Genomic DNA, 27,077 nt, shown 5'->3' on the forward strand with positions numbered 1-27,077 from the left:
ATTCCGAAATTTATTATATATAAAAAAAAGAGCCAAAATAACGTCGTTTTGGCTCAATTAACGGCAGGGCATAATTAGAGTTTAACGGAATACCAAATTGATAAAAATTGATAATTAGAAGACTAAAATGACAAAATTAAAAGTTAGAGGACTGAAATGAAAAAGACTGAATATTAGAGGGTCAATTTTGTATTTTTCCTTTTTTTTTCTTTCTCTTTAAATCATTTTTCTCTTTATGATTTTTTTTTATATAATATAATTAAATACACGTCATGAACAAACATCATTATTCATTAGATACAAATATTTGACTATTCAGCAACCTTAATTGATTTCAACTTTTCGTTTTCTTCTTTCTAATTTCAAGTAATTGTCAAAATTAAATAATTCATTATGTTTTTAGTAGATAAAATTAACATTTCAAACGTGTCTCTTTGTTTATCTATTATTTCAAATGTGTCTCACTCATACATTGATTATATATTAAGTTTTACAATGATATATATACCAATGCACATTTTAGATGCAATCATCCATCATCTACGACAAAAAATTTAGCACAATACTAAGGGTTTGTTTGGATACTAGTTATTGCTAAAAATTAAAAACTTATTGTTGAAAATATTGTAGTAAAATAATCTTTAGACTATGAATAGTGCCCATGGGACCTAGTTTTAAAGTTACTGCTGTGTTTTTTTGGTACTTGTTGGTCCATGAACAGTGTGCGAGACTCAAGATAAAAATACAAAATGCGCACCTGCCGCTACGCAAATGTATACTAATTGTTTTTCATATTTTTCAATCAAGCTTTAGATTTCACCATTTTAGAAGACATCAAGCATTAAGCCTCTTGCCATGTGGCACTCTAATATTGCATTTAGTCTCTTTAACCTCTTCTCATTAACTCTTTTTACTATTACCCAAAAGATCACGTTAATTTATTTTGGTTATTTTATGTATTCACTTGCAAACGAATAATACTCATCGCGCCTCTAAGTTTTTTTGTGATTAGAAAATGTAGTAATTTCAAATTATAATGGATGAAAATTATTAATTTTTTCCTCAAAATATAGAAAAGCCTTTAAGCACGCGCATGCTCAGAGACTTAGTATATTATAATTTGGGATTACTATGGGGCGTTTGGTAGGGGTGTTTAAACAACCGTTTTCAATGTTTAAACACCACAACACTTTTTAACCCGCGCATATTTCCACAACACTTAAACAATGATACTAGAAATCTCCTTTTTTTGGGGAAGCTGGTGACCGCGTGTGAATTCTTTCAAGGCAAGGGGCGGCCTGATTTGAAATTGTTGTTTACTTTGATCCGGTTGAGGTGGTTTTCATTTACCAACTCGTAGGTGGTCTAAGTTCCTATGATCGAGTCTTTTTGGCCCCTGTGAACATCTTTTCTTAATGTATTAAAGATGGTCGCTCAAACTGGTGAACCCTTTGTGTTCCACGGTTATAATTTTAGACAACAACCCTTTGTGTTCCACAGTTACAATTTCAAACAGCAACCCTTTGTGTTCCATGGTTACAATCTCAAATGGCAACCCTTCAACTTCGTAACGCTAGACTTTGGCTTTCCAACTCCATCTCTTCCTCTCCTCAAACTATATTAATACTAAAAAGCTGGATGATTCAATTCAGGTATCTTTAAATCCCAGTTGCTCTTAACCTTTGTTCTTGTGACTGCCCTGCATAATAGTTCAATGTAAGAATTATATTAATAGTATTGTTCTTTTTTATTGCTGTTTTCTTTTTCTTTTTTAATTTTGTTACTACCTCTTTTGTGTTGTGGGTATTTGTATTGATATATGATTGTTTTTAAAATTGATTTGGGTTTTTTTTTTTTAATGTTTGAGACAGGATTAATATTATTGTTTTATATTGTGTTATCCGCGTGATAGAGTTTTAGTAGTTGGAAAATTGAATGATGGAGTTTTAGTAGTATCCGTGCCTGCAGAAATTCAATTTGCTAAGGTATTTTAGTAGTTAGCAAATTGAATTATAGAGTTTAAAATTCAATACTATACTTAGAACATATACTTCTCTTTTTTTCTTGGTCTCCTCATTTAAGTGAATCCCTCCTTCATCATTGGAATCAATTTAAAATTCCTTCTATTAGCTTTTCAAGTTTGTTTTCAGAATTTTCATACTCTCACATACGGAGAGATGACAACAAAGTTGCTCATAGTTTAGCTAGGCTAGCTTTGATCACATCCAAGTGTACAGTGTGGATAGAGGATGTTCCACCTCGCACCTTACCTTTTGTTCAGGTTGATTTGGCCGCCCTTTAATTCTATATAATGGATGACTTCTTTCTGAAAAAAAAAAAAAATTATCTCCCTTTATACTTATCTTTGTTTGGCTAAGATTGGTAACAACCATATGGTTTATATAAATTATATAAAGTGACATAGCTAATTTGGTATACGTTTAGCAGGTGGCATAGCCAACTTTGTAAAATTATTGTCATACTACTAAAATACTTTTTAAAATAATGTATTTCTCTAGAAGGAATTTCATTATCTTATAACTAAAAGACTTCTTAAAAAAATTTACTTCTAAAAAAATGCAAAGAAGTATAGGCACTGCCAAAAGTCTTACAAAAAAAATAATTTCAAAGAATCAACACAATAAAAAATAATAATAAGTGTTGTTATATCTTACTTATAAAATTTTATCATGATTTTTAGCTAATCCTATGACTTAAGAAATTTTACATATTTTGACAAAAATAAAATATAAAATAACCCATAGCACCACCACAATTGACAAATTCTTATGCGTAAACATGGGTTACATACTAGTTTTTATAATGAATTGAACATACAATTCTACTTTCTTATATTTGTTGGCTTTTGCAATTACATGTTCTTTGTAGCTACTAATACGGTAGATGATGAAGAATTTTGGTTAATCAATCTCTAAAGGCACATCTTAGTACTTGAATTAATGATAAGGAAAATTAGGTGAGTCTCTATACATGGATGCCAAATTTTGTAATTCGACTTTCAATGCAATTGAATTTTTTAGAGAGATACTTTATTAGATGATTGCATATTCAAATATTTGATTTTGTAGTCATGTACTGTCTACTAATTACATTTTACCATTTACCAGCATAGCCAAAGTTTGTTTTTGAATTTCAGAAAATGAGCTAAAAATAAAAGTGTGGTTGGATAAGGTGGGAAAAGGGTTGCATTTGTTTGATCATATGTAACGTGACTTCAAAATTGTAATTTGCTTTAAATCTCAATTGTGCCAAAACCCAATTGCTGAAACAAATCCAAGATGCTGCCTTGGGTGTTGATGCATGGTGCATTGGTGAGTTCAAATCTTCTATACTCCATAAATAAAAACATGCCATATGTTCATCTATTTTTTTAAATGCTAAATTTATGTCTTCTATTATTTCAATTACCTAAATTAAATAAAAATAAAAATAAAAACCTATCATATTCCTATTGCCCCACCACCGCCTTTGCTGGCAGCCAAGTGATAAGAGATAAGTTTAATCTCTTCTAAAGGATTACACATAAAGATAGTAATGTGTCGGAGTAATTCTTTTATTTCCATTCTATTTTGAATCCATTTGCTTCTTCCTTGGCCTAAAACAATCCAAACTAGTACCTTGGGTTCAAAACAGTCCAACCATGATCTCAATAACTCACCTGCAAAGATCATCATGTCATAAACCATTCGTTGCAACCATCTGCGATAACCTTGACCCAAATTGGTGCAACCAAACAACACCATGGGTTGCCACCATATTGGGGCCATATATTTTTCGCTGGAAAGCTTGTTTTGCTCTAGTTGCCATCTTCTTCATGGGTTTGGGAGGAACAAAAGTGGAAGAGTGATGAGTTTCATTGGAGGCTTCCAGTGAAAGTGGTGGTGGGGCAGTAGGAATATGATGGGTTGTTTATTTATTTATTTTAGGTAACTGAAATAATAAAATGCATAAAATTAGTATTTAATAAAATAAATAGGTATGGGGTATATTTTTATTTGTGAAGTATAGAGTGAAGTAAGAAGAATAAGACAGAAGATTTGGACTGAGGATGTTTTACACTGAAGTGTTACGAAGTATAAGTATATACAAAATTACAGTAAGTGGTTAAGTTATTAGATATATAATTGTTGGTGTTTAATTAAGTGTATAAATGTAAGGGTTTATATGCAAAGTTATTTTATTCTTTGGGCCTTCCTAGAATATAGAACTATGGGAGGGTGAAAAGTATAAATACTAAAAGTTGAAAAGGTGAGTTATCCTTTCTTTCCTTAACAATACACGTGAATCACCCTAAATATTTTGCTTGACTTCTTGGCTACACCAGAAAATTCCTTGGTTCTTCTTGCTTTCAGATCATTTTCAAATGGATTTGGTCCAAGTCCTTAGTAGCAAGCCCATAAAAATAAGAGCCCAACAGTCAAATGTTGGTGACTTTATTTGAGTTAGGGCCTAAGACTAATGAAGTCCAAGAGGTTCACGAGCATTCGGCTCCAGACGGCCCAAGATTTTTTAACTCTATTTCTGACCATAGGGAAAAAATTATATAAAAATGACAAGACTTTAAACCATTTATAATTTTTTTTAAAAATCAATTCAATATTCAGTGCACAAAATTCATTTTCTATTCTAAAAATAAAAAAAAACTCTCTTTTTGTAGCGTTTAGAAAATGTTATAGTTCCTTTTAAAAAAAAGAAGTTATAGTAAGCAGTTTTATACCATTTTTTGTATAAAGTAAAAAAAAAAAGTTTTATCAATTAAAAAGTCAAATCTATGAAAATTGTTTCAATTTGATTCTCTAACATCCAAGAAAGCTAGCTTCATAGGGATGAAAATTCTTTTATCAGTATTTAAAATAAAAATTCTACATCATTTGCTATATTTAGTTATTTACTAATATTCCTTTATTATTGGTGTTCTTTTACCTTATAATTGTTACTTTAAGTGAACAATTGTGATGGAAATGTTCGTGCAATTATAAACTTTTATGATGATGAATGTATTACTTTTTTTTTTTTTGGTTGAGAAACACACACACACACACACACACACACATATATAGGGGAAGATAGATGAGATAAAGGAATCCACTCACACGCCAACACAAAAACTGCATGGATGAATGTATTACTTCAACTATTGTCTATTTCATATAACAATTGTAGGGGGTAAGATTTATAAAATAAACAAATGGGTCGTGGGCTTGATCAATTGGTACCAGTTTGTTTTTGTCATTGGGCCCCTAAGCCCACGGGTCAGCCTACACTACAGACATCCGAGGAACTGTCCGAGGATGAATGTCTCCTTGGATGGGCCCGGCGAACACCCTGGGATTTGCCAAGAAGATTAAAGGCAGAGTTCTGAAAAAACTATTGGGTAAGAGGGGGATCCAAGTACCCTCTAGATGCAACGGTGTGATAGAAATATCTGAGAAAAAGGCTACTACCTCCACATTAAAGACCCTGCACCTACCTCCCTGGCCGCATTAATGGAAAAATGACTCCTGAACAGTAGAATTTAACTTTCCTGCTATTATTTAAAGACTTCAAAAAGGTGGTGGAAGGAGGAGGTATCAAAAGGATTAGATTTGTGTGACACGTGGACGAATAGGGAAGAAGAAGGAGTATTTAAGAAGAGAAGAGAGAAAAGAAAAGGGGATCGGTCAGTTAGCTAAAAAAAGAAGGAAGAACTGTAATTTTTGGCATAGAAAGAGAAGCAATATACCAATCGTCCTCGGCTTACGTCTGAGGAGGTTTCCTTGTCATATTTATTTATCATTTGCAAAGATTGTGGCCTTCTAGCCTGCTTATCAAGTTTCCAATACCCCTAAACCAGATTTCAAACCCACACTCTACAAATATTACTGTTTAAGGCTTATTAGGCCTGAGCCCACGTCTATCCTTGGGTCTAGGTGCAATTGTGCACTTACAACAATTATAATATACTCTCAAATACTATTTTATCCTTGATATTTCTTCAATTTAACACAAACAATTTCACGTTATTGCGATCTTATATTATGTCACCCATTAATAAGACTCTAATTGTTGTTGTTTTTTATTTATTTTTTAAAATTTTAATTACATTTGTAATCAAAATGACCCCAAAAAAATCAATAACAAATAGGGTCTTGTTAACGAGTGCTTGCAATGATTAAACCTATTTCCTTTTATTCATCTACTTGTTCCACTGTGACTCTTGGCATGCATTCATTTTCCTGATTTTATTATTACTTAATAGCTAGTCAATTACCTAGGCTTTAGCTTCAATGACAAGAGCTACTATGGAGCGTGGTGTGTTGGAAGGAGTCTTGGACTGGGTCATACTTGCAAGTCTAAAAGTTATCTGGTTCAAGTCGTGTGCTTCACAAAAATACCACGCTACAACCTAAATAGCCCTCACACACGCAAGGGTATCCCACACCAAGAGTTATAAGGGTTCAAATGGGCCGGATTAATAATCACACAATCAAGCCCTTTTTGTTCATAAAAATAAATAAATAAATAAAAGGGACTACTTTGGTCGACACGGTTTTCCAGTGGGTTGTTTCGGTCCTCCTCTTACTTTCATCAACATTGAAGCGTTTCACACCCACCCTCCAGCTTTCCTCTCTCTTTTTACTCTTAGTGTTCCTTTTTGCCAACTAAGAAGAAATGGCCGAAGCAATCCTCTTTGGCGTTGCACGGAAAATGATTGAAAGTTTGGGATCTGAGATTTTCCAGGAGATTGGATCGCTCTGGGGCGTTAAAGATGAGCTTCAAAAGATCAAGAGCGCTGTTTCCAGAATCCAAGCTGTACTTCAGGATGCAGCAGAGCAGCAAAACCACAACCATCAAGTCAGGGACTGGCTCGAGAAGCTCAAGGATGTTGTTTATGATGCTGATGACTTGCTGGGTGAATTCTTCACTGAAGCTTCGCGGCGAAGAGCAATGAGTGGGAATAAAATCAAAAAAGAGGTACGCACTTTTTTTTCAAGTTCAAATCAAGTTGCTTTTCGTATTGAGATGAGTGGTAAAATAAAGGCGATGAGGAAGAAGCTAGATGCCATTGCAAAAGAAAACAGAGACTTCAACTTGAAAGTAAGCCCGCCAGAGAAATATAGCTTGAATATGCAGAGGGAAGAGACTCACTCATTTGTACCTAATGAAAAAGTTATTGGGAGAGAAGGTGATAAAGAGGCCATCATAAAACTATTATTGGAGCCTAATGATGAAGAGAATCTTTCAGTTATTCCCATAGTGGGAATTGGTGGGTTAGGAAAGACCACACTTGCTCAATTTGTATACAATGATGAGAACGTCAATAAACATTTTGAGCTAAAAATGTGGGTGTGCGTCTCTTATGCGTTTGAGTTGAAAATTATTGCTGAAAAAATAATTGCTTCTGCTACTGGTAAGAAGCCAGAAGAGCTTCATATAGATCAATTGCAAAAGGATCTTCGTGAAAATATTGATGAAAAGAAATACTTACTTGTGTTGGATGATGTGTGGAATGAAAGTCATAACAAATGGGATGAATTGAAGTGTCTTTTAATGGGTGGTGCAGAGGGAAGTAAGATTATAATGACAACACGTTCCAAATTGGTTGCTGAGATTACAAGTCCAGTTTCAATATACACCCTTAAAGGTCTCTCTGATGACGAATCTTGGTCTTTGTTTGAACAAACAGCATTTAGAAAAGGACAAGAGACCAACAATCCTAGACTAATAGAAATTGGAAAGGAAATTCTAGTGAGATGTCAGGGTGTACCCCTTGCCATAAAGTCCATTGGACGTGTATTATGCTTAGGGAAAACTGAGTCTGAATGGTCACGTGTCAAGGATAATGTGCTTGCAAATATACTTCAACCCGGGGATGACATATTTCCAATCCTAAAGTTGAGTTATGATCATTTGCCCTCACATTTAAAGAGTTGCTTTGCTTATTGCTCTGTGTTTCCAAAAGATTATGAGATAGAAAAGGAAATGGTGGTGCAACAATGGATAGCACAAGGGTTAATCCAATTGTCAAACACAAAACAACAATTAGAGGAAGTTGCTAATGAGTACTTCAAGGATCTGCTTTGGAGGTCCTTCTTTGAAGAAGTAGGGGACATGTTTGGAAATTTGAAATACAAAATGCATGATCTAATTCATGATCTTGCAGAATCGGTTGCAATGGTAGACTGCAAGCACGTTGATAGGGACAGCAAAAATGTTGATGAAAAAATTCGTCATGTATCTTGTCAATTTTTTACTGGCTTCTCTTTTAATGAAACTTTAAGCTTATTGGTTAAAGCAAAAAAAATACGTACGCTTCTTCAAAGATCAAATGAGTGTTACTTCAATGAGCTAGATGAGCCAATGTTGAATACAATTACTTTGAATTTCAGAAGCTTGCATGCATTAGATATAGGTCGGTTGGAGATCACAAGGGTGCCAAATTCTATAGGGAACTTAATACATCTCAAATACCTTGATCTTTCTAGAAGCGATAATATTATCACTCTCCCTAAACCTATTACTAGACTATGGAATTTGCAAACACTAAAAGTCTTTTCATGCCAGAGTCTTAAAGAATTACCTAAAGACATTAAAGAATTAGTCAACCTCAGGCACCTTGATGACAATCAATGTGATGCTTTGAGTAATATGCCTCGTGGGTTAGGGCAACTGACTTGTCTTCAAACATTACCATTATTTGTTGTGAGCAAGGACTCTTCTTCCACCTCCAAGCACGTTGGTGGCCTAGGCGAATTAAACCAGCTAAACAACATCAGAGGAACCCTAAAGATCACACATTTGGAGCAACTAGAAGATGCTAACTCAGAATGCAAGGCTGCAAATCTAAGTGGAAAACAGCATCTTGAAGAGCTGATTTTAAGATGGAATCAAGAAGGTAATATTAATAATGATGATGAGAAGTCATTAGATGGCCTCCAACCACATCAAAATCTCAAATTTTTGTCGGTGCAAGGGTACGGGGGAGTGAGGTTTTCTAGTTGGCTTTCTTGGCTCGCCAATCTGGTTGAAATAGTATTAGTTGATTCAAGATGCCAACATTTGCCACGGTTATCTCAACTCCCCTCTCTACAATCTCTATGCCTTTCTGAAATGATGGATTTGGAGTACATATCAGATGGTGATATAAGTGAGGAGGTACCTGCTTCATCCACAGTGTCGTCAACACCATTCTTCCCATTGTTGAAGTCACTCTCAATCCTAAGGTGCCCTAAGCTGAAGGGATGGTGGAGGAGTGCATCAATGCAAGATCATCATCACCACTCATTGCCTTCATTTCCTTGTCTTTCTTATTTAATAATTGAGGATTGTCCTAATCTGACTTCCATGCCTCTATTTCCATATCTTGAAGAAAGTTTATATCTGTATAATGTTAGCTTCGTGCCTTTGCAAGAGACAATGGCAATGGCTTCGTTGGTGCCCCCCTCATCCCCTCTTTCTAAATTAAAGATTATGACTGTGTCTTTTAGAGAGGATGAAGTACCTCTGCTAGATGACTGGCCGTCAAATCTAATGTCTCTCAAGAAATTAATGATCTGGCGTTGCCCTGGACTAACATCTCTCTCTGAAGCTGTGCGATATCTCACCTCCCTCCGTTCTTTGGCTTTCCAAAGTCTTCCGAAACTGGAGTCTCTCCCTGCAAGTCTTCAACATCTTACCAACCTGCAAGACCTCTACATTAGAGACTGTCCCAGTTTGACGATTTTGCCGGAGTGGATTAGCAAGCTCACATCACTTGAAACACTTGGAATATATGGATGCCCTAATTTGGCATCACTTCCTGATGAATTGCAATGTCTTAGGTCTTTACAAAGGCTAAAAATTGAAAATTGTCCTCTATTAGCAAAAAGGTGTGAAAAAGGAATCGGTGAAGATTGGTCCAAGATTGCTCACATCCCCAATATTAACCATACATGCGAATTCATTAATTTTTCTAAGGTACATTCTCTAATCTCAATCCTCTGGTGCAATCAAAGGAAAGAAAATAAAATTTTTGGAATCCTATTTTTTAGGTTTTGTTGATTTCCAAACTAATAAAATTTTAGTTTAGTTTTTTTTTTTTTAATTTTTAATTTTTAATTTTTTAATTTTTATTTTTATATTTCCAATATATTCAACCATGGTATATAATTGAATTGGGTTTGGTTTAGTGAAGCTTTTGGTTTTTTGAGGTTTAAAATCATAAATTTTTAATTTGTCAGCAACCAAACTGTTAAATTTTGTTCCTGAGCTCTACTTTGATGGGTTATTATTATTATTATTATTTTAATTACGTTAAAGTACATGCTGTGTCCTGTTAACAGATTTTTCCGGCCAAGCAGAAGAATTAAAAATATATATATTCTGTGGAAATATGGTGATGGGATGCATTGCTTGGATACTTTCAGGATTTGGGAAGCTAATGTAGCTAAGGTACTCGGTTAGACTCATATTTAACAATTGTTATTCATTTCTGATTTCTCTAATTTGTGACATTCAACACTATGGTGGTTGAGTTAATCGATTTCCTTCCAAATCAAAGAATCTAAGCAGTTGTATTACGAAGTCAGCAATAGGGAACAGATAGGGTCAATATAACATTGCTCACTTCCCAGAGTTGGGATGGGCTGACTGGGTTCTTCTTCACTGTTTTCACACGCATTAATTACCAATCCTAATCCTTCTTAGAAGCTCAAATGCTAATGATGTTAATTCCTTCTTTGTTTGTGTGTTGTGATGACTTCTCACTTTATTCAATCCTGGATGTGGAACAAATTGGAAGCTTATAAAAAAATGAGGTATAAATATCTGAGCATATCTGGAACCTTATGGATAATGGACAAGTGCAACAAGTTAACAGCTTAGGTGATTATCTTGTTTAGTGTTTATTATTTTTTTCCCTCACATAAGATTTAAATACTAGATATGATTCACACACCCAAGAGGAAAGATGCATTAATCCTCTGTTTGTTTACTCTTGTGAATTCTCTGAGTTCTTCTCTATACACTAAACTGACATAAACATAATATTAGAAACTTTGTTATTTGTTATGTTCCTCACTTATTGGAATGATGCCAGGCAGAAATTGGTGGGAAATGGTCCAAGACAGCACAAATACAGAGATTTAAATGTATTGCAGAAGGATGGTGTGGTCCAGAATGTTTCTATAGGTCATTTTTCCTTTAAAATTCAATCCTCTATATTAATAAGTATTGAACTTATTCTTGTTTCCCTCAATTAAAAGTAGAAGCAATTTATTCACCATTTGATTCTGCGTGCAGAATATTAAAAAACGTGGCATATAAAAACAGACAAGAGTTGGTGATTCTCCATAGCGAACGTGTACTGTGAATATATAGCCACAAATAAAAGTATGTGCGGTGAATCTTATATCTATTCGTTTGGCATGGATAAAGATCACAGCCTGACATTAATAGTATGAGCTGTTCCTTTTCAAGGATGTCTTCATCATGTGTGCATCAGTCTTCTGTTCATATTGAAATATTGCAAAGCTACTCAGGTATAAATTATTAACTCACTATAATTATTTTTAAGCAAAACAGATTGGCCATGATTCTCAGTTTGATGCTTTCTACTCTGTAACATGCTTCGCTCTGTAAATATATGAATCATAGAATTAGTAATTATGTTATTCTCTTACAATATAACTATAATCAATTATTTACTTTTTATCTCATTATTGTTTTTGGGGAAGGAAAGAATTGTTTTTCACTGTTAGAATAATGACTAAATGATTAAATTCACCATTACCTAAGCTTTTGGGAGAATTAGTAATTTATCATGGTCTCAGAGCACGAGATCCTAAGTTCAATCTCTAGCTTTATTCTACATCTCATTCAAAATGTAAAAAATCTCACGTTATCATTCACTTTGGCATATACTTCACAATACCAATATTTTGAATTTATTGAAAAAAAGAAAAGACAAAATAAGGTAAAGAAGAAGAAAAAAAAAACTTGAGATCTGGTGTCAGTTGGTCAGAGGGATTTAACTCCACTGTTTCTTACATTCATGTATCTGTTTTCTAAATTCACTTTGAATTTATCAAATACCAGTCTGGCTCTCTTCATTCTTCCTTTTTGTTTTAGATTTAGTGATCAGTTATTGGATTCTGTATGCAGGAGCTTGAATTTCGAAAATACGAGTATACTAGCATGTCTCTTTTAACCTTGCAGGTAATGGGAATTTATTGCAGGCTACACACACACACACATATATATATATATTTATTTATTTATTTATTTATATAAATTTTGGAAATGTGAATGCAAGAACTAGTATTATTTTCCTCTCTTTTCTTTTTTAATTTAATTCTCAAACTTATTTTTGATAGGTTGGAGATGAACACTAAAGCTTGGTGTCAGCAACAAGATTACTACCTAGCCTCAATTAGAGCTTAATTTCAGGGTAACTGATTCTTGGACTTCTCAACAACCCTGTGAAACATAAGCTTTATGTTCATTTCAAAAGATTGCAAATATTTATCTTAGTGTAGTTGTTTTACTGGTTAAAAAAGTTTGTGGTGAATTATTTTTAATGCTTTTCCTATATACATAACAGTACTTAAAAGCATCAGTTTGAAAATTACTTGCTTAAAAGAACTATCATGAGAAATATTTTACCTGGGACAAACTTGTCAATTACAACAGTGTTTTGAGTCCTAATGTTTGTTAGTTTCTCTTCTTGTAAAGTCCAGATGTGTATGTGCTTAACTTAGTGTCAAAGCAATCAGTTCATAGTGCCTGAGTGATTGGTACAACTTACTAAAAAAGAATTAAGTGATTGTCAATTTTATTATTCATATTAGACTGACTTGCTGTTGGTACAGGGCAAAAAAAATGTGATCTTCTCAATCAGATGGCTTTTAGGACTTCCTTTTTTTTTTTTTTGATGGGAAGGACTTCCTTGATAAAGGTTTGTTTCTTCGGTGCTTCTACTCTGTAAGCATGCAATACCCGTCTTTTAAGTATCCTTACATTCTTGGATATACTTGGCATACCATAAAGTTATAATCTAGCCATGGACAATTTAACTGTATGAAATATCATATGAATCAGGCATAGAAATTCATGGGGTGTCAAAAATCTTTTGAAGTGAATCCTATATAAATATCTATTGAATGGAGAGAAAAAAAAAATTATCATTTTTCTAAAATTTGGGAACCACAGAAAAATTTATCAACAATGCCCAGATACTAATTAGACCTTTTTCATGTTACCCAAAAAAAAAAAAAAAGAACCTTTCATGCATGGTTTCTTTTCTAAATATATTTTCCAATTATGTTCACATTTCCTGGTAGTGGAGCTTGTGGTCTTGATGATAAAGGATTTGAGCACAAGTCCACAGAAGATATATTCCGATTAACAACTTATTTTTTGAACGCCCATGCAAGAATCTGCTTTTAAGGTGAAGGTGAGACCCTTGCACAATTCTACTGAACAAAGTTCTTTTGTTTCTACCTGAACTCTTATGTCAATACTTGTTCATCTTAGAAATATGTGGAAATTTCCTATAGGGAAAAAATTTTCTGTGCAAGCAAACATAAAAGCTTTCTTCCAACAGTACTGTCTAGAAGCAGTTTTCAGATACCAAGAGAAAGTGCATCTTCGGGTTTAATTAGTAGTAAGTGACATAACTATATATTTCCTTTCAAATTATGAAATCAGTCTCAATTGGTTAACAAATAAATTAGAGTAAATCCTAATTCTTTTCCATCCAAAGGATATTCTATTGATCAGACGACTTGCATATGGAGTTAATCAAATGATTTCATTTGTCATACTGGTGAGGAGCATAGATTATAATGTGGAGTTTTGTCTTAACTAAGCCAGGTGACTCACATTTTGTAGGTTACTTGATAAAAGCCACCAATATCGTCTTTTAAAACTATGCATTTTCTGCATCAACAATACGAGTAGGCTTGTGCTTTTGTGCATTAGAGTGGCAAAAAAAGAGGATTGCTTTGGCATACTATGTCTACTTTTTTTTAAAAAAAAAAGAGGATTGCTTTGGCATAATATGTAATGCAACTTTTCCCATGACTGCTTTATTGTCCAGGATGCATTAGACATTTATAGGTCGCATGTTGGAGCAGATGATATGTGCAACCAATTGCTGAGTTCTGCATTACTGGCCTGCAGGAATCCTCATTAGCTATCAATGGTCTTGCAATTGTTTGCTTTACAAGAAGTGCATATTACCAAAGAGAGAAATTATGTCACTAAGATAAGGTTGGAACTTCTGAAGTTAGTTTGAAATCCATGCACTAGTGACAAGGGGTAATTAAGATCACAATGTGATCATACTGCTGATCTTTTTCCTACTGAGAACGTCACCCATAACAGTTGCCTAGCCCTGGTTTACAAGAACTGCGGATTACCAAAGAGAGAAAGTATAGCACTAAGATAAGGTTGGAACTTCTGAAGTTAGTTTGGAATCCATGTGTGAGTGACGGTGTAATTAAGATTACAAAATGATTCATGCTGCTGATCTTGTCCTACTGGAAGTGTCACCAACGACAATTGCTTACACCTGGTTTTAGCCATTTCGTGATAAACTGAACTTGCAATCAAGGTTTTTTTTTTTTTGGTTGGCTATGGCAAATCTATGTTATTGCTGTAAGGTAGATCATGAGTATTTCATAGGTTGCTTTTATCTTTCTTAGTCATTCATAATTTTAGACATTGGTGTATTTTGGTGAATCCATCTATAAGTACGTCTTTGTACTTGAATTATGGTGAGGAAATTTAGGAAACTCTCCATATCTGTCAATTACTTATGATTTATAGATAGTGTAATTACTATTATCATCATGTATATACACCATGGGTGCTTGACCTAAATGAAACGAGCTTGTAGTTTGTTTGTATTGAATGGATCACAAAGAACTCTCTGATCTCATTCAAAGACCACTGCAGCATAGAAAAATGCATGATCTCATTCAAAGAACAGCTACTCTCCAATTGTCATGCATGATCTTCCATGTATCGAAGTGTAGCACGTCTGTCTCACCCAATTTCCAGCTCTAGTTAAGGGAAAAATGTTTGTGTTTGTCCAAAAAGAAAGAAATCTGAGTGGTTAAAGACTAAAAGTTTGATATATACGCTTTTTGTTGCTACAGTGAGGGGACAAGCACCCCTAAGGATTCAAACCTGTGAGGCACAACCCAAGCCAAGGGGCTCAGTTGTAAATTTGATACATGCACTTATTATGTAATAACAAGGGCCATGACTTAAGGTTCCATGATGCAGAACTCTTGAAGCTGTCATGGTTTCTTTCAGTGCAAAGGGGTTCTAAAGCTTTACATTCACATATTGTATCTTATGCTTTTGATGCAAGTTGGGGGAATAAAAACATATAGCTTCCATATTTTGAACTTAATGGCTATATCTTGCTAGATTTCTCTTTTGGTTTGGTTATTTGGATATGGCTTATAGAATACAAAAGCCTTGTATTTTTTTTTTGAGAAACCGAAAGCTTTGTATTTAGATTCTTGAAATTATCTTTGCTTTCATTTAAGACTTATAAAATAAAAGGCTCAATAACTAGACTCTTGATGATTTACTAATACAAAGAAAACAAGGAAAACTACTAATCGTTTTAAAAACCGGTACGTTCAAAGAATTGTTTTTGCTCTTGGTTTTGGTATTGACCAGTTTTACGAGTTTTTATCAAACTGGATTGGTGCATAGTTCTAAAAAACCAGGTTGAAACAGGCAGTTGAACTGGTTCAATAGGGAACGGGCATCAATCTGGTTCGATACAAACCCATAAAATTGGGAACCAGGAGCAAAAGTGGTTCTTAAATCATACCGGTTTTTAAAACCATGCTTAGAAGATAAAAGTGAGTTGTTTCTTAAAAAAAAAAAAGAAAAAAAAAGAAGATAAAAGTAAGTTGAAACCTGCCACCTCCACTCCACTTATATGATTTACCAATCTTTAAAAGAAATTACTTTCTAACACAATTTATTTTAAAAGAAAAAATTGTATGCACTCAAGAACCAATGTGATGTTAGAAAGTTAAGATGCTGTTATTGGTTAAGGAAAAACATAAAATATTAAAATATTTTATTCTTCCTTAATCAATATGCATTAAATATTTTATTTATCCTTAACCAATCTGCATCAGATGCTCAGTACCATTAACCTTATAAAAAGCTTGAATTTCTTCAACATCCCCCCTTCACAAACCATTAAAAAAAAAAAAAAAAATTCCAGTTCAACATTTGCTCTCTGCTGTTTAGATTTCCATTTATGTCACGGTTTAGTATAACCCCCTTAACGCACATTGCCTAATGCAAATCAAGGGAAAAGAAATTCACTATTAGTCTGCTGCCATTTCCTATTTATGGTCTTGGAGGATGAAGGAAGAGCATGAATATCCTTTCCCAAGACAAAATTAGCATTGCCACTAAGTGACAAGATCTCTTAATGAAACCTTCAGATTTCTAGCCAAGAAAAATAGGAAACAAGTGGTAAAAAATGCATTTGATAAGGATTGATGACCATGCAGTTGTTTTTATGACATTGTAGATTACCTTATCCTAATTACCAAAAAACCCAATAGGTTCATATTACTTAAAAAGAAAAAAACAATAAGAGTTATAGAGAAGCAAATAGTCTTCTAATATGCAATTATAATAAACAAAGACATTTACCTCAACATGAGTAACAATCACAACATCCATTGAAAAATACATAAATTCAAATAAATTCATCACCGTCAGTTTTGCATTTTAATTCAGATATGGTGATAGGATTTAAGATGACTTCTATCACCCTTCCAATCCAAAATGAACCGTAGTGGGTTTATAGTCAATCACCAGGTACTTCTCCACATGAGGCAGGAGCACCTTTGCGTATCAACATGAGCAGGATGAGGAATATACTCTGCAACACCCTCCATACTCTCAAAGGTGGATTCTAAGACATAAGTGAAACCTTGATTTTTGTTCACAGCACTCACATCCTTGCCTATGTTAATCACATAACATGACCAAAAATCATTTACATAAATGAAGTCTATTCAAGGTCTTAAACCAGTGTTACAGCCACCAAAGTTCACTAAAAAAATTTCTTGGTGCTGAAGCCTTAGAGCATCATTCCACCAACAGAGTGAAGCAGCTTTTGGTTACAAAAATTTAAAAACATATTATTACCCATGATAAGCTAAAAAGCCATTTTAGAATTTGAAAGATGTGCACAAAAAGTTCTTTCAGTCTTTCATGTTTTTTGAAATGGGGTATACAACAACAATATGAGAAGTCATTGGAACTCTTTTAGGAGATTCTTTATGTTGTAGCATTCCTACAGTATTTTCCTTCCTTTTGAAGGGAAATGCTATCTGATTCTTGCTTACAAAGCATAAAAACTATCAAAATGATTGGAAACAAATTATCAATCTTAGAAATGACCAATACTAAAAGCACCAAGTAGGACGTGCAAAGAAAGCTTTCACCTAAATGACCCTTTAGCGACAGATGGAAGATGACTTGAATAGACAATTAAAGGAGAGAGATATAAAATTATAATCATAATAATAATAATCTGTTTTTTAAGATATATACTAGATCATTTGACAAGGTACTATATCAAATTTGGCTTCACTCTAATACTAATCTCTTTCTTCCATATGAGTGCTGATTGAGTATGGATTGTTGTTTTAAGTCATGCAATAAATACTACTAACAAATAGGAGAAGTTTATGCAAAAAATTGTTTCTTCTTTTAGAGTGAAAAACAAATTTGAAGTCTGGTTTGAGGACAAATTAAGGATTCAATCCATGTGAACTGATGGATTCCCTTGACCACTAACCAGGGAGGTATGCGAAGAATATACTCAAGAGATGGTAAAGCTAGCTTACAAGTTGATGGAACTTGTTGCTCTAAGCCTAGGCTTGCCAGCAGATAGGTTCCATGGCTTCTTCAAAGATCATACCAGCTACATCCGACTCAATCACTATAACCCTTACCCTTCCCCTTCCCCTTCCCCTCATTTAGCTCTTGGTCTTGGTATACACCAGGATAGTGGTGTCTTGACCATCCTTAACGAAGATGATGTTGGAGGATTGGAAGTGAAGCGGAAAACAGATGGAGAGTGGGTTCGAGTCAAATCCACCCCAGATGCTTATATCATCAACATTGGTGACACTACTCAGGTACAATTTTCAATTAATCAAATTAAGTTTTCTAAGTACGACATGCTTGCTGTCACATAACAATTACTAGGTGCATGATTTACTTGAAAACCCAAGGAACCATTTACAGGCATAGTTCTTCCTTGGAAAATTGAAAGATATTACATAATAGGATTTGACAGAAGTATGTCGTCTACATTGTCTACAATGTCTAAAGCAGAGTTTATGTATAATCATTTTATGTCTATGTTTCTATGTTTGCATATATACAAAATATATTGATATAAGTACTAGTCCTGTAGTCCAATTAAATTAGTACTATCCCTATATTGGAATTGGTATGTATTTGGGGGCTTTTATTGTTGACCAGTTTCACTCAGAGAAGGAAAATTATGCAGGTTTGGACCAATGACGAGTATGAGAGTGTGGAGCATAGGGTGGTAGTGAACTCAGAGAGGGAAAGGTTCTCCATTGCATTTTTCTTACACGCATCATCCTACACCATGGTTGAACCCTTGGAGGAGCTGACAAGTGAGCAAAACCCTGCTAAAGATAGGGCATACAGCTGGGGCAAATTTATAGCTCACAAAAAGTGGAGTGATTTTCAGAAACTCAGTGTTGAAAACGTCCAAATTAGTCATTTGACTGATTTTAGGATATCAAAGTAAGCTATATTGTCTTTTGGCAACTAACAAGCAATAACATTCAGCTTCTTGTAGAGTACTATATATGTTGTACATAAGAGTGGAGACTTTGGGAGCATAATGTGACTCATCTCAAGGATGAGCAATTCTGTAAATAATAACTAGTTAATATGCATTAATAAACTTGCCTTATATGGCTAGAAGTTGAAGTTATTGCTTGATGCTGGTGCATCAGCGTAGTAATTTCATAAAACTTGATATTTGAATATACACAAATTTATCGTATCTGGGTTATCCGAGTGCAAGTGTTAATATGTTTTGATAGTTTATCTTAATATCACAATTGTATAACTCTCATTTGAAGTAAAGTTCTGTATTGGACACCACCTTCTTCGTTTACATTCATTTATGTATTAAAATTTTAAAATGATAGAAATGATTAAAATTTTACTTTTTATTCCCTCAAAAAAAAGTTATACTTTTTATTAGTTTAAATTTTAATATTCACCATCTGTCATCAACTTAGATTTTTTCAGCAATAGTCTCTCACATACATTATGAATTTTTTGAGATCAACTTAGATTTTTTCAGAAACAGTCTCTCACATACATTATGAATTTTTTGAGATAGAAATACACGGCAGAAAATCGAGTTAGAAAAATTGACGTTCTGACTGGGATGACCAAAAAATTAAGTGTGTTTGATCAAAATGCTAGAAAAATAAAAAGGTAAAAAAGTATATTACATTTACCTATTCTATATTTTCAGTTGTTTTTTGGACTCTGTAAAATTGTGTAAAATGGTCTGTGTGCAACACTTATTTCCCTATTTTAAATCCAATATGAACTCATGTTTCGCCATAAGCTAGGTGGTGTAGCTGTATTTGTACTATTTAATCTATATTTATATTATATTTAAAAACTGGAGCGTAGCCACATCAGCAGCCACATCATCCACTTATTTTCTACATCTTCTTTATTCACTTTTATTCTTCCTATTAAAAAAAAAAAACTCTTACCCTCCCTATTAGTCCACATTTGGTGTTACGCTTCTTCCAATCTTTTTCCCTCCTTCTTTGCCTCTATATCTCTCCACTGCTCTCTATTGATTCTTCTCTCCCTATTTTATTTTGTATAAATTCGATATCACTTCTCACATTCAATCCATATTTTTCCAACAAAAAACTCTCTCTCTCTCTCTCTCTCTCTGGATTTTTGGTTCTTTCTAATAACTTTGATTAAGGGTGATGGTGTTTTTTTTTTTTTTTTTTTTAAATTTTAAATACTTGACCCGGGTGATACACCGTATAGTTTAACAAAAAATAATATTTTATTTTACAAAAACACATTTTTTTAGACAAAACTATTTAAAAACAAATAAAATTTCACTTTACTTTAAAATGTAAACCATTTAAAACTCATATCTTACTATCTTAGGCTAAAATAAATAGACAGATGTCAAAACTTATATATGCTAAAATCTAAATTTTGGTTAGAGCATCACTATCAGCTCTCCTATAAAAAATGTTATTTTGACACACTAAAAGCCTACTTTATCATTTTACCACGTCATTTTACTATATATCAGATCTTTCATTTTAACATTACACTACATTAAAATAATAATAAAAAACCCAGCTATATTAAAAAAATAAATAAAAGCAAAAACCAAATCTACCCCATCCCACCACCACCGGCCACCACCACCACTGCCATTGTCACCACCCATAGCCCACAACCCACCACCACCCAGATCAACTGAATCACCACTTGCCGCCTACAAATTAAAAAACAAACACAAAACCCATACCACCCCCACAGCCCACCATCACCCACAGCTCACCCATCATATCAGAACCCACCATCACTACCACTACAACCCACCTCTACTGCAAACCAACCACCACAATCAACCCACAACCACCACAATTACTCACCAATATCAGATCAACCTAAATTGCAGCAAAAAAACAAAAAACCCACAACCAGAGAGAGGCAGAGTGAAAGGCGGACAAAGAGGAGAGGGAAGAGGGTGAGATCGATGGCGGCCTTGGGGTGAGATTGGCCGTGATTGGAGAAGCTGAGACCGTGAGTGAGATCGAGCGTGGTTGAGCGATATTGACGGCGGCTGGGCGAGATCGGTGGCGGCGGCGGCGGCTTCAGAGGGTGAGAGAGATTGAGAGGAATCGGTGAGAGGAACAAAGGTAAGAGAGAGGGAACCGGTGAGAGAGAAGAGAAAAGAAAAAGTGAAGAGAGAGGAGAGAAAAAGGAGAATAAAAAAATATATTAAAATTTATACCATTTCTATCCATACCTTCTCATATTTGAGGCAATATGCCAAAATTTTTGGCATTTGAAATACCTGCTGAGCATTGATTTTTGGTGTTTGGTGTTTGGCATTTGACACACGTAATGCTCAGATCGCATACTTGGGCAGTTCATGCCTATTTGAAAACATTGAATATGGGCAGCAGGTAGTAAGTGGTCATGGTTTTATATTCCACTTAGAATAGAAACTAATGTGACTTACATTTAGCTCAAATAACACATTATCTTCTTGAATATGTGGATTTCTATGATGCATTGCTTTTCATACACGTTCTTCATACCACAACAATGCACCACAATATTGGCATTTGCATGATGGTTGGCCGAAGCCCAAAGTTGCATGGTTCATAATATTTTCCTGTATTATAATTAATGTAGAGTTTTAGATTTACATCTGATGTCTAAATAATTAAAAATATATATGATTTAATGTAAAAATATGTTTATTACTAAGATGAAGCCTTTGTTTTTGTTGGTTGCTGGAAATTATAGGAAATTATAGCTGAATTGTTTGGTATATTATCTGCATAAACATGATTATGTAACTTTTTCTCAAAAGAAAGGCTACTGTAACACAATATATGTTGTATTTATTGCAAAATAATTAGAAACATAAATGTTTATATAAAAAAAAAAAGTAGAAACACAACTGTTCTTATGCCAGCAGTTGTATTTCAAACATTGTTGAGATCTTCTCTTCTAAATTGTAGCCACTTTTCAGTTTAAAATGAATAAAGCATGTTAATTTCAGATACTATGGGACAATACAATTTTATATTTATTCATAATGATAAGAAAAAAGTACCTGCTATATCTTCTTTAAGAACATACATAAACATACCATCCCAACCATATGGAGCAGGATCCTTCTCCCATTTCTTATATTTTCCCTCTGCTGACTCTTGTGTATCTAGCATATAAGCCTTTGTCATATCCAAACCATTTGCATCTAAAAGTTTTCCAATTTTTTTCTTCCTATCGTCAAGCCATTTTTGTTTAGAAATGCCCCTTGACTCAGTGGGAGCTTCCATTCTTTTCTTTTCAGCAGCTATTTCTTTTTGATTGTCACTTTTAGCCTTCATCTGCAATCATATAGCCATAAGCCAATTAGTTTTATAGATTATTACAAAATTTGACAGCACAGAATTAATTTTTTGCAAATCAATGAATTTCAGAACATGACACTTGTTTACTTAAGTTAAAGATACACTCACCATCATATTTCTCAACTACCACAATTTCTTCTTTCTCCCAGTGAGATTTGTGACATCTACACTCTCCACAACAGGATATTCTCTATCACCATCAGTATGATCATCAGAATCTTGTCTGTCATCATGTAAATCTTCATCCTGCTCTTGAGCACCAGAACTGGACTAACTAATCCTACCACCAGCTTGCACTAGTGCTGATAGAAGTAAATAAAGTGGTAAGTATGGAAAATAGAATTAAAGGAAACATAATAGGGTAACAGAACATTATGGTGAAAAGTAAAAGTGTAGACTTTTCCATGACATGTACAAAACCATTTATCATAAAGTAAGCTACTGTGCATATTTGAAAGAATAAGAGAACGTTTTAGGCTAGGCAGGGCAGAGCTCTAGATAAAAATAAAATAAAAACATAGGCATACCAACAAAATAGATACCAAATGTAAGTCCCTAATCAGCTTTGCATAAATATAAGAATTCAAATACTTCCAATGACCCAAAGCATAGCTCCCATAAGGACCAGATCATGATGAACACAACTTCCATAGACAAGTGTTACAGCATTAAGTGCAGCCCTTAAAGATCATAGAGAAGTAAATGTCTAATTTTTCAAAAAATCTTAGACAGTGAATTCCAAGTAACTGTTGAACCCTATGGCAAACTTCAAAATCTAAACAATAATAATAAACAAAGGTAGCACTTAAAAGTTAAAACTCTTAACGAAGCTGAGGTTTGTTTAGGGGAATTCCAAAAACCTAGATACAAATATGATAAGAGGTTTTAACTAGAATACGAACAAGATATGAGGATGCCCCAATATTTAAGCTAATACCAAACACAGTTACTTCAATTGATGCAAAAGGCAACAGACATAAAGAGAAGACAGACAACCTGGTCCCCTTTGCTCCATCCGAGCCTTGGCTTCAGCGATGATCTGGAAACAATATTCGCTGCATTCATGGTAAGGATTTGATGCATTTCTGCAATCTGGGTGTACTCCTCTTTCATCAGTCATTTTTTCACCCTATGTTCACCTCTTACTATATATCACTTCAGTTACCTGAATAATACAACCCAATAATTAAACCTTTATTTCTCATTCCAATAACCAAACCCACTACAACAAAAAAATATTTCCTAAAGCAATTAAGCAAATAAAACCCAAAGCCCCCTATTTTCACATTTTTAAATTGAAATTTGAAAACAAAGCAAGGTTCTAGTACTTAGTTTTGTTTCTTCTAATTCATCCTGGAATTGCAAAGGGAGTTCCAAACTTCCAATCACTATACATACACACATACTGATTGAGATCCCCTAGAGTTCTTTGGGTAACTCCACCATGGAGTTTGTAAAATCCTATACGTCAATTTCGAAATGAGTGCATTGAATTTTGCTATTTCACCAATAATATTCTCTGATAAAAAACTAATTTTATTCCGAACAAACTACCTAGCAAACATACAAAGTATTGTATCCAAATACAATAAAATCATATTGAATTAGCAAACTCAGTGAGACAGTTATAGTACCACTGTCACTTAGAGTTAGAGGCTTAGAGCCAAGACAAATGACCATTCACAAAGTAATCTAAGAAAAGAAAAACCCTATTTTTTTGTAAAATTCCAAACCCTCAAAACTCAAAAGTACAGGAATTCCACTCGCCACAATAGCCACGTCATCAATAATTTAAATAGACAGTGGGTGCTGAATTGGTGATAGTCAACATTTGTTTAAATTTATTTATTTTGGATAATGCAGGGAACCTTACTAAAGAAGAGGACCTTTGCACTGGCCTCTAACCAATAAAATCTATGGGAAACTGACCCACTTGCTAGAACCAATTTCCAGGTAATCCAGGGGCATTTGCCCTTAATGGGCTAAGCAGTTTATGCTCATGCCCAGGGGCAAACGTTTTTTTAAATGTTGATGACATCAAAAAACACAGGGTAAAACTTAGACACATAACCTTAGGTGCAGTACATTAGGTTCCCCAATTGAATTCTAATACTTAGGTGAATTGACCAATAAGATAAGAATAGTTTTATCCTTTTCCAAGAATAATTACAAGCAACATAAATTACAACCACATGGTTATTCCAAAGTTTACAACAACTATTGCATTTTACGCCATACATAGCGGTGAGCTTGGTATGACCTGGTTAGGGGAAGAATTTCACACCGAACCGAGCCCTCAGTTTTATGCACCCCTGCACTGAAACTGACCCAATACCAATATGTATTTAAACAACAATTGTGGGAGCTGGGTGCGGTCGGTTTGGGCATGAGCTAAAAATTTTAGCCAAAGATAAAAAAAACTAAATGAAGAATCTAATACAAAATACAAAACAAAAGCATTGAATTTCCATAAAAATTTGCAAGAAGCTTTCAATTTACAAAGATTAGGTCAGAAACCCAAAACAAAAACGAAAAAAACAATAACAATAATATATGAGAGAGAAAAATCTCAACCATTCCCACAAGCACGCCATATTGTTGAATTCATCACAGTGGAGTGTCTAAAGTAAAAAAAAAAAAAAAAAAATTGGTGCCAATCAATCAAAACCCTAAACTTCAAGCTCGTAATTCCTATCTTTTCCTACGCCCTACGGATTCTCAGCAACCAAACAGATCATATATCACACGAATTTTCTCTACTTCTACAAGCAAAATCAGATTTTTCCAGAGAATCAAAACCCTAAAAACAAAACCCAAATAAAAAAATCGAATTTTACGCACAATTAATTGCTACAACTCAAATTCAACAATATATAAATATAATTTCAATTACCGGTTTGAAATTGGACTGGTCGAAACGAATAATCGGAATCTGATTCACTGCGAAAAGAGAGCTGAGGCTTCGAAGCTATACGATTTGGTGAAGAAAGCTAGAGAGAGATTGAAATCTTAGGGTTTTGTATATGAGAGCCTAAAACTACGTCGTTTTGGTTTACCAAAGCTAATCAATAAAAAGCAAACGCAGAGAGAGATAGAGATGAGTATTTGAGGATAAGAAGATAAATGTGAACTATGGGCCGGGTTAGCCGTCAAGCCCAGATAGACGACGGAAGAGGCTCTGGGTCACTCTTGTAAGGCCCATGGTTTTTCAATTCTTTCAGCCTACAATGCAGTGATGCACACACACACACTAGATAACAAGAGCTTACGGCAGTCTGTAGCTCCAGGATTTTGAGCTGAGCAAGGAAAAAAAGTAAAAAAAAAAACTTTAAATAAGTGAAAAACTAATTGCTGTTACAAGTAAAGACGATTGATAGGATCCGGGTAATATGCATGCATTAATTATAAATTTAATTTACTAGTATTGGATTATAAATTATCTAATTTAAAAGAAATTAAATTTTGCAAAGATGTAATGTAAAACTCATGTTTTACCTTTCCAATTTTAACATGCCACACCATTATATTATATATTTAAGAATAAACACAATTACACCCAATCAATTCTAACATCCCTATATAAATCTAACCAAATTATGAGTTTATTGAGATGTTATTAGATGTAGTAAGATGTACTGAATTTTTAGTAAAATACTGATGTGAGAATTTTTTTATTGGATGGTGTAATATATGGATTTTACGCCCCATCCTTACTGAATTCCAACTCAATTTAAAAATATTAGTTATAGCATTATGAATTAGCAATGCGGGCAAGTCTCCAATTTTATATTGTTAAATTTGTGTGACATTTTAATTATATTATGTTTTTGTTTTTGTCTCTTTATTTTTGTCACTTACCCACTGCCCCAAACACACATATTACAGATTCACAAATCACAAACATTATAAAACATATGGAGTGTAGAGAGAAAAATCATATCAACTGGTGTCGAAGGCGTGTGTGAACCCTCTCTCTCTCTCCAATTTGGTTTAGGCTGTAACCATGGGGTAAGTTATTTGGGTTTTTAATTTTTTTTGGGTTGGACTGTTACGGAGGGGCTAAAGTTTTTGAAGAGAGGGCCCAATTCTAAAAAATTTAAAATATACTTAATAAAAAAAAATTGGGCCTTCTTCTCAAAAAAAAATAAAAATAAAAATGTCTCCATACTTGTGAAAGATAAAGGAACCAAGGCTTTCTTTTAAATGATACTTTCCAACAGATGCATGAATTAGAATGCACTCAAGAACAAACATTTACTATATGCATTGTGGCTCTCTGAAATGATCAAGCATTTCAAAAGTCACCAATAAAGGTGCTTGCTAGTATCAAGCTATTTGGATATTTACTTTAGAAAAATTCTGGTGCCACAAACAAGTGCACAACTTTGTGTACAGCTCGCTCATGTGGCGAGTTGTAGTTGGTGGAGGGATGACTCACCATCACCTTTTCACCAACCACAATTTGCCATATGAGCGAGTTGTGCACAAGTTTGTGGCACCAGATGAACTCTTTACTTTATAGGGCCACAAAACCAAGAAAACAATAGTCACTTTACAAGCACAGTTCTTCGGATTGATTTTGTACCTGTTGCAGTATCCAAATTAGCACTTCACACAACAAGCTAAAATGATAAAAGAATTATGAATGAGATAAAAAAAAAATTCACATATCTACTGTTTAGATTTCACTGGGCATTGTAATCAATAAAACCATGATTGTACACCATCTTATTAAAATAGCACAGCCCAACAGGAAATTCACCGGATTTAAATTGCACCTAAGATCTTAATGAACAATTAACTTAAGCTATTCAGGTTAAAAAATAATGGGCATAGAAATATCCT

The 27,077-nt window shown here is 34.0% G+C and overlaps 2 protein-coding genes and 1 pseudogene across 18 annotated transcripts; 2 read left to right on the forward strand and 1 right to left on the reverse strand.

The window, feature by feature from the left end:
- The first annotated feature begins 6,552 nt into the window (after positions 1 to 6,552).
- LOC142642993 (disease resistance protein RGA2-like) lies at positions 6,553 to 14,831 on the forward strand. 17 transcript variants are annotated; one of them, XM_075817489.1, is made up of 9 exons: positions 6,553 to 9,957; positions 10,323 to 10,431; positions 11,078 to 11,169; positions 11,281 to 11,519; positions 12,142 to 12,195; positions 12,354 to 12,427; positions 12,849 to 13,432; positions 13,536 to 13,642; positions 14,078 to 14,831. In XM_075817489.1, the coding sequence occupies exons 1-2, from the start codon at positions 6,673 to 6,675 to the stop codon at positions 10,347 to 10,349; spliced, it is 3,312 nt and encodes a 1,103-aa protein (XP_075673604.1). In that variant the 5' UTR covers positions 6,553 to 6,672; the 3' UTR covers positions 10,350 to 10,431; positions 11,078 to 11,169; positions 11,281 to 11,519; positions 12,142 to 12,195; positions 12,354 to 12,427; positions 12,849 to 13,432; positions 13,536 to 13,642; positions 14,078 to 14,831. The 17 variants fall into 17 exon arrangements, with proteins under 17 accessions (XP_075673604.1, XP_075673612.1, XP_075673614.1 ...); XM_075817497.1 differs by having other exon boundaries at positions 14,161 to 14,831; XM_075817499.1 differs by lacking the exon at positions 13,536 to 13,642 and having other exon boundaries at positions 12,849 to 12,934; positions 13,320 to 13,432.
- A 1,826-nt stretch (positions 14,832 to 16,657) lies between these two features.
- Positions 16,658 to 25,338, reverse strand: LOC142642998 (uncharacterized; annotated as a pseudogene).
- On the forward strand, positions 17,842 to 20,768 carry LOC142642999 (gibberellin 20 oxidase 1-like). The gene is made up of 2 exons (XM_075817519.1): positions 17,842 to 18,176; positions 18,554 to 20,768. Exons 1-2 carry the CDS (start codon positions 17,865 to 17,867, stop codon positions 18,821 to 18,823), a joined length of 582 nt encoding a protein of 193 aa, XP_075673634.1. The 5' UTR covers positions 17,842 to 17,864; the 3' UTR covers positions 18,824 to 20,768.
- Positions 25,339 to 27,077: the final 1,739 nt, after the last annotated feature.

The sequence above is a fragment of the Castanea sativa genome, chromosome 7, assembly GCF_040712315.1.
Source record: "Castanea sativa cultivar Marrone di Chiusa Pesio chromosome 7, ASM4071231v1".
NCBI lineage: Eukaryota > Viridiplantae > Streptophyta > Magnoliopsida > Fagales > Fagaceae > Castanea > Castanea sativa.

Bases quoted from the DNA above. Each gene is read 5' to 3' on its own strand.
- LOC142642993 (XM_075817484.1), top strand. From the start codon at position 6,673: ATGGCCGAAGCAATCCTCTTTGGCGTTGCACGGAAAATGATTGAAAGT. The intron at 9,958-10,322 runs GTACATTCTCTA...TCCTGTTAACAG, and splicing joins AATTCATTAATTTTTCTAAG to ATTTTTCCGGCCAAGCAGAA.
- LOC142642999 (XM_075817519.1), top strand. From the start codon at position 17,865: ATGGTAAAGCTAGCTTACAAGTTGATGGAACTTGTTGCTCTAAGCCTA. The intron at 18,177-18,553 runs GTACAATTTTCA...AAAATTATGCAG, and splicing joins ACATTGGTGACACTACTCAG to GTTTGGACCAATGACGAGTA.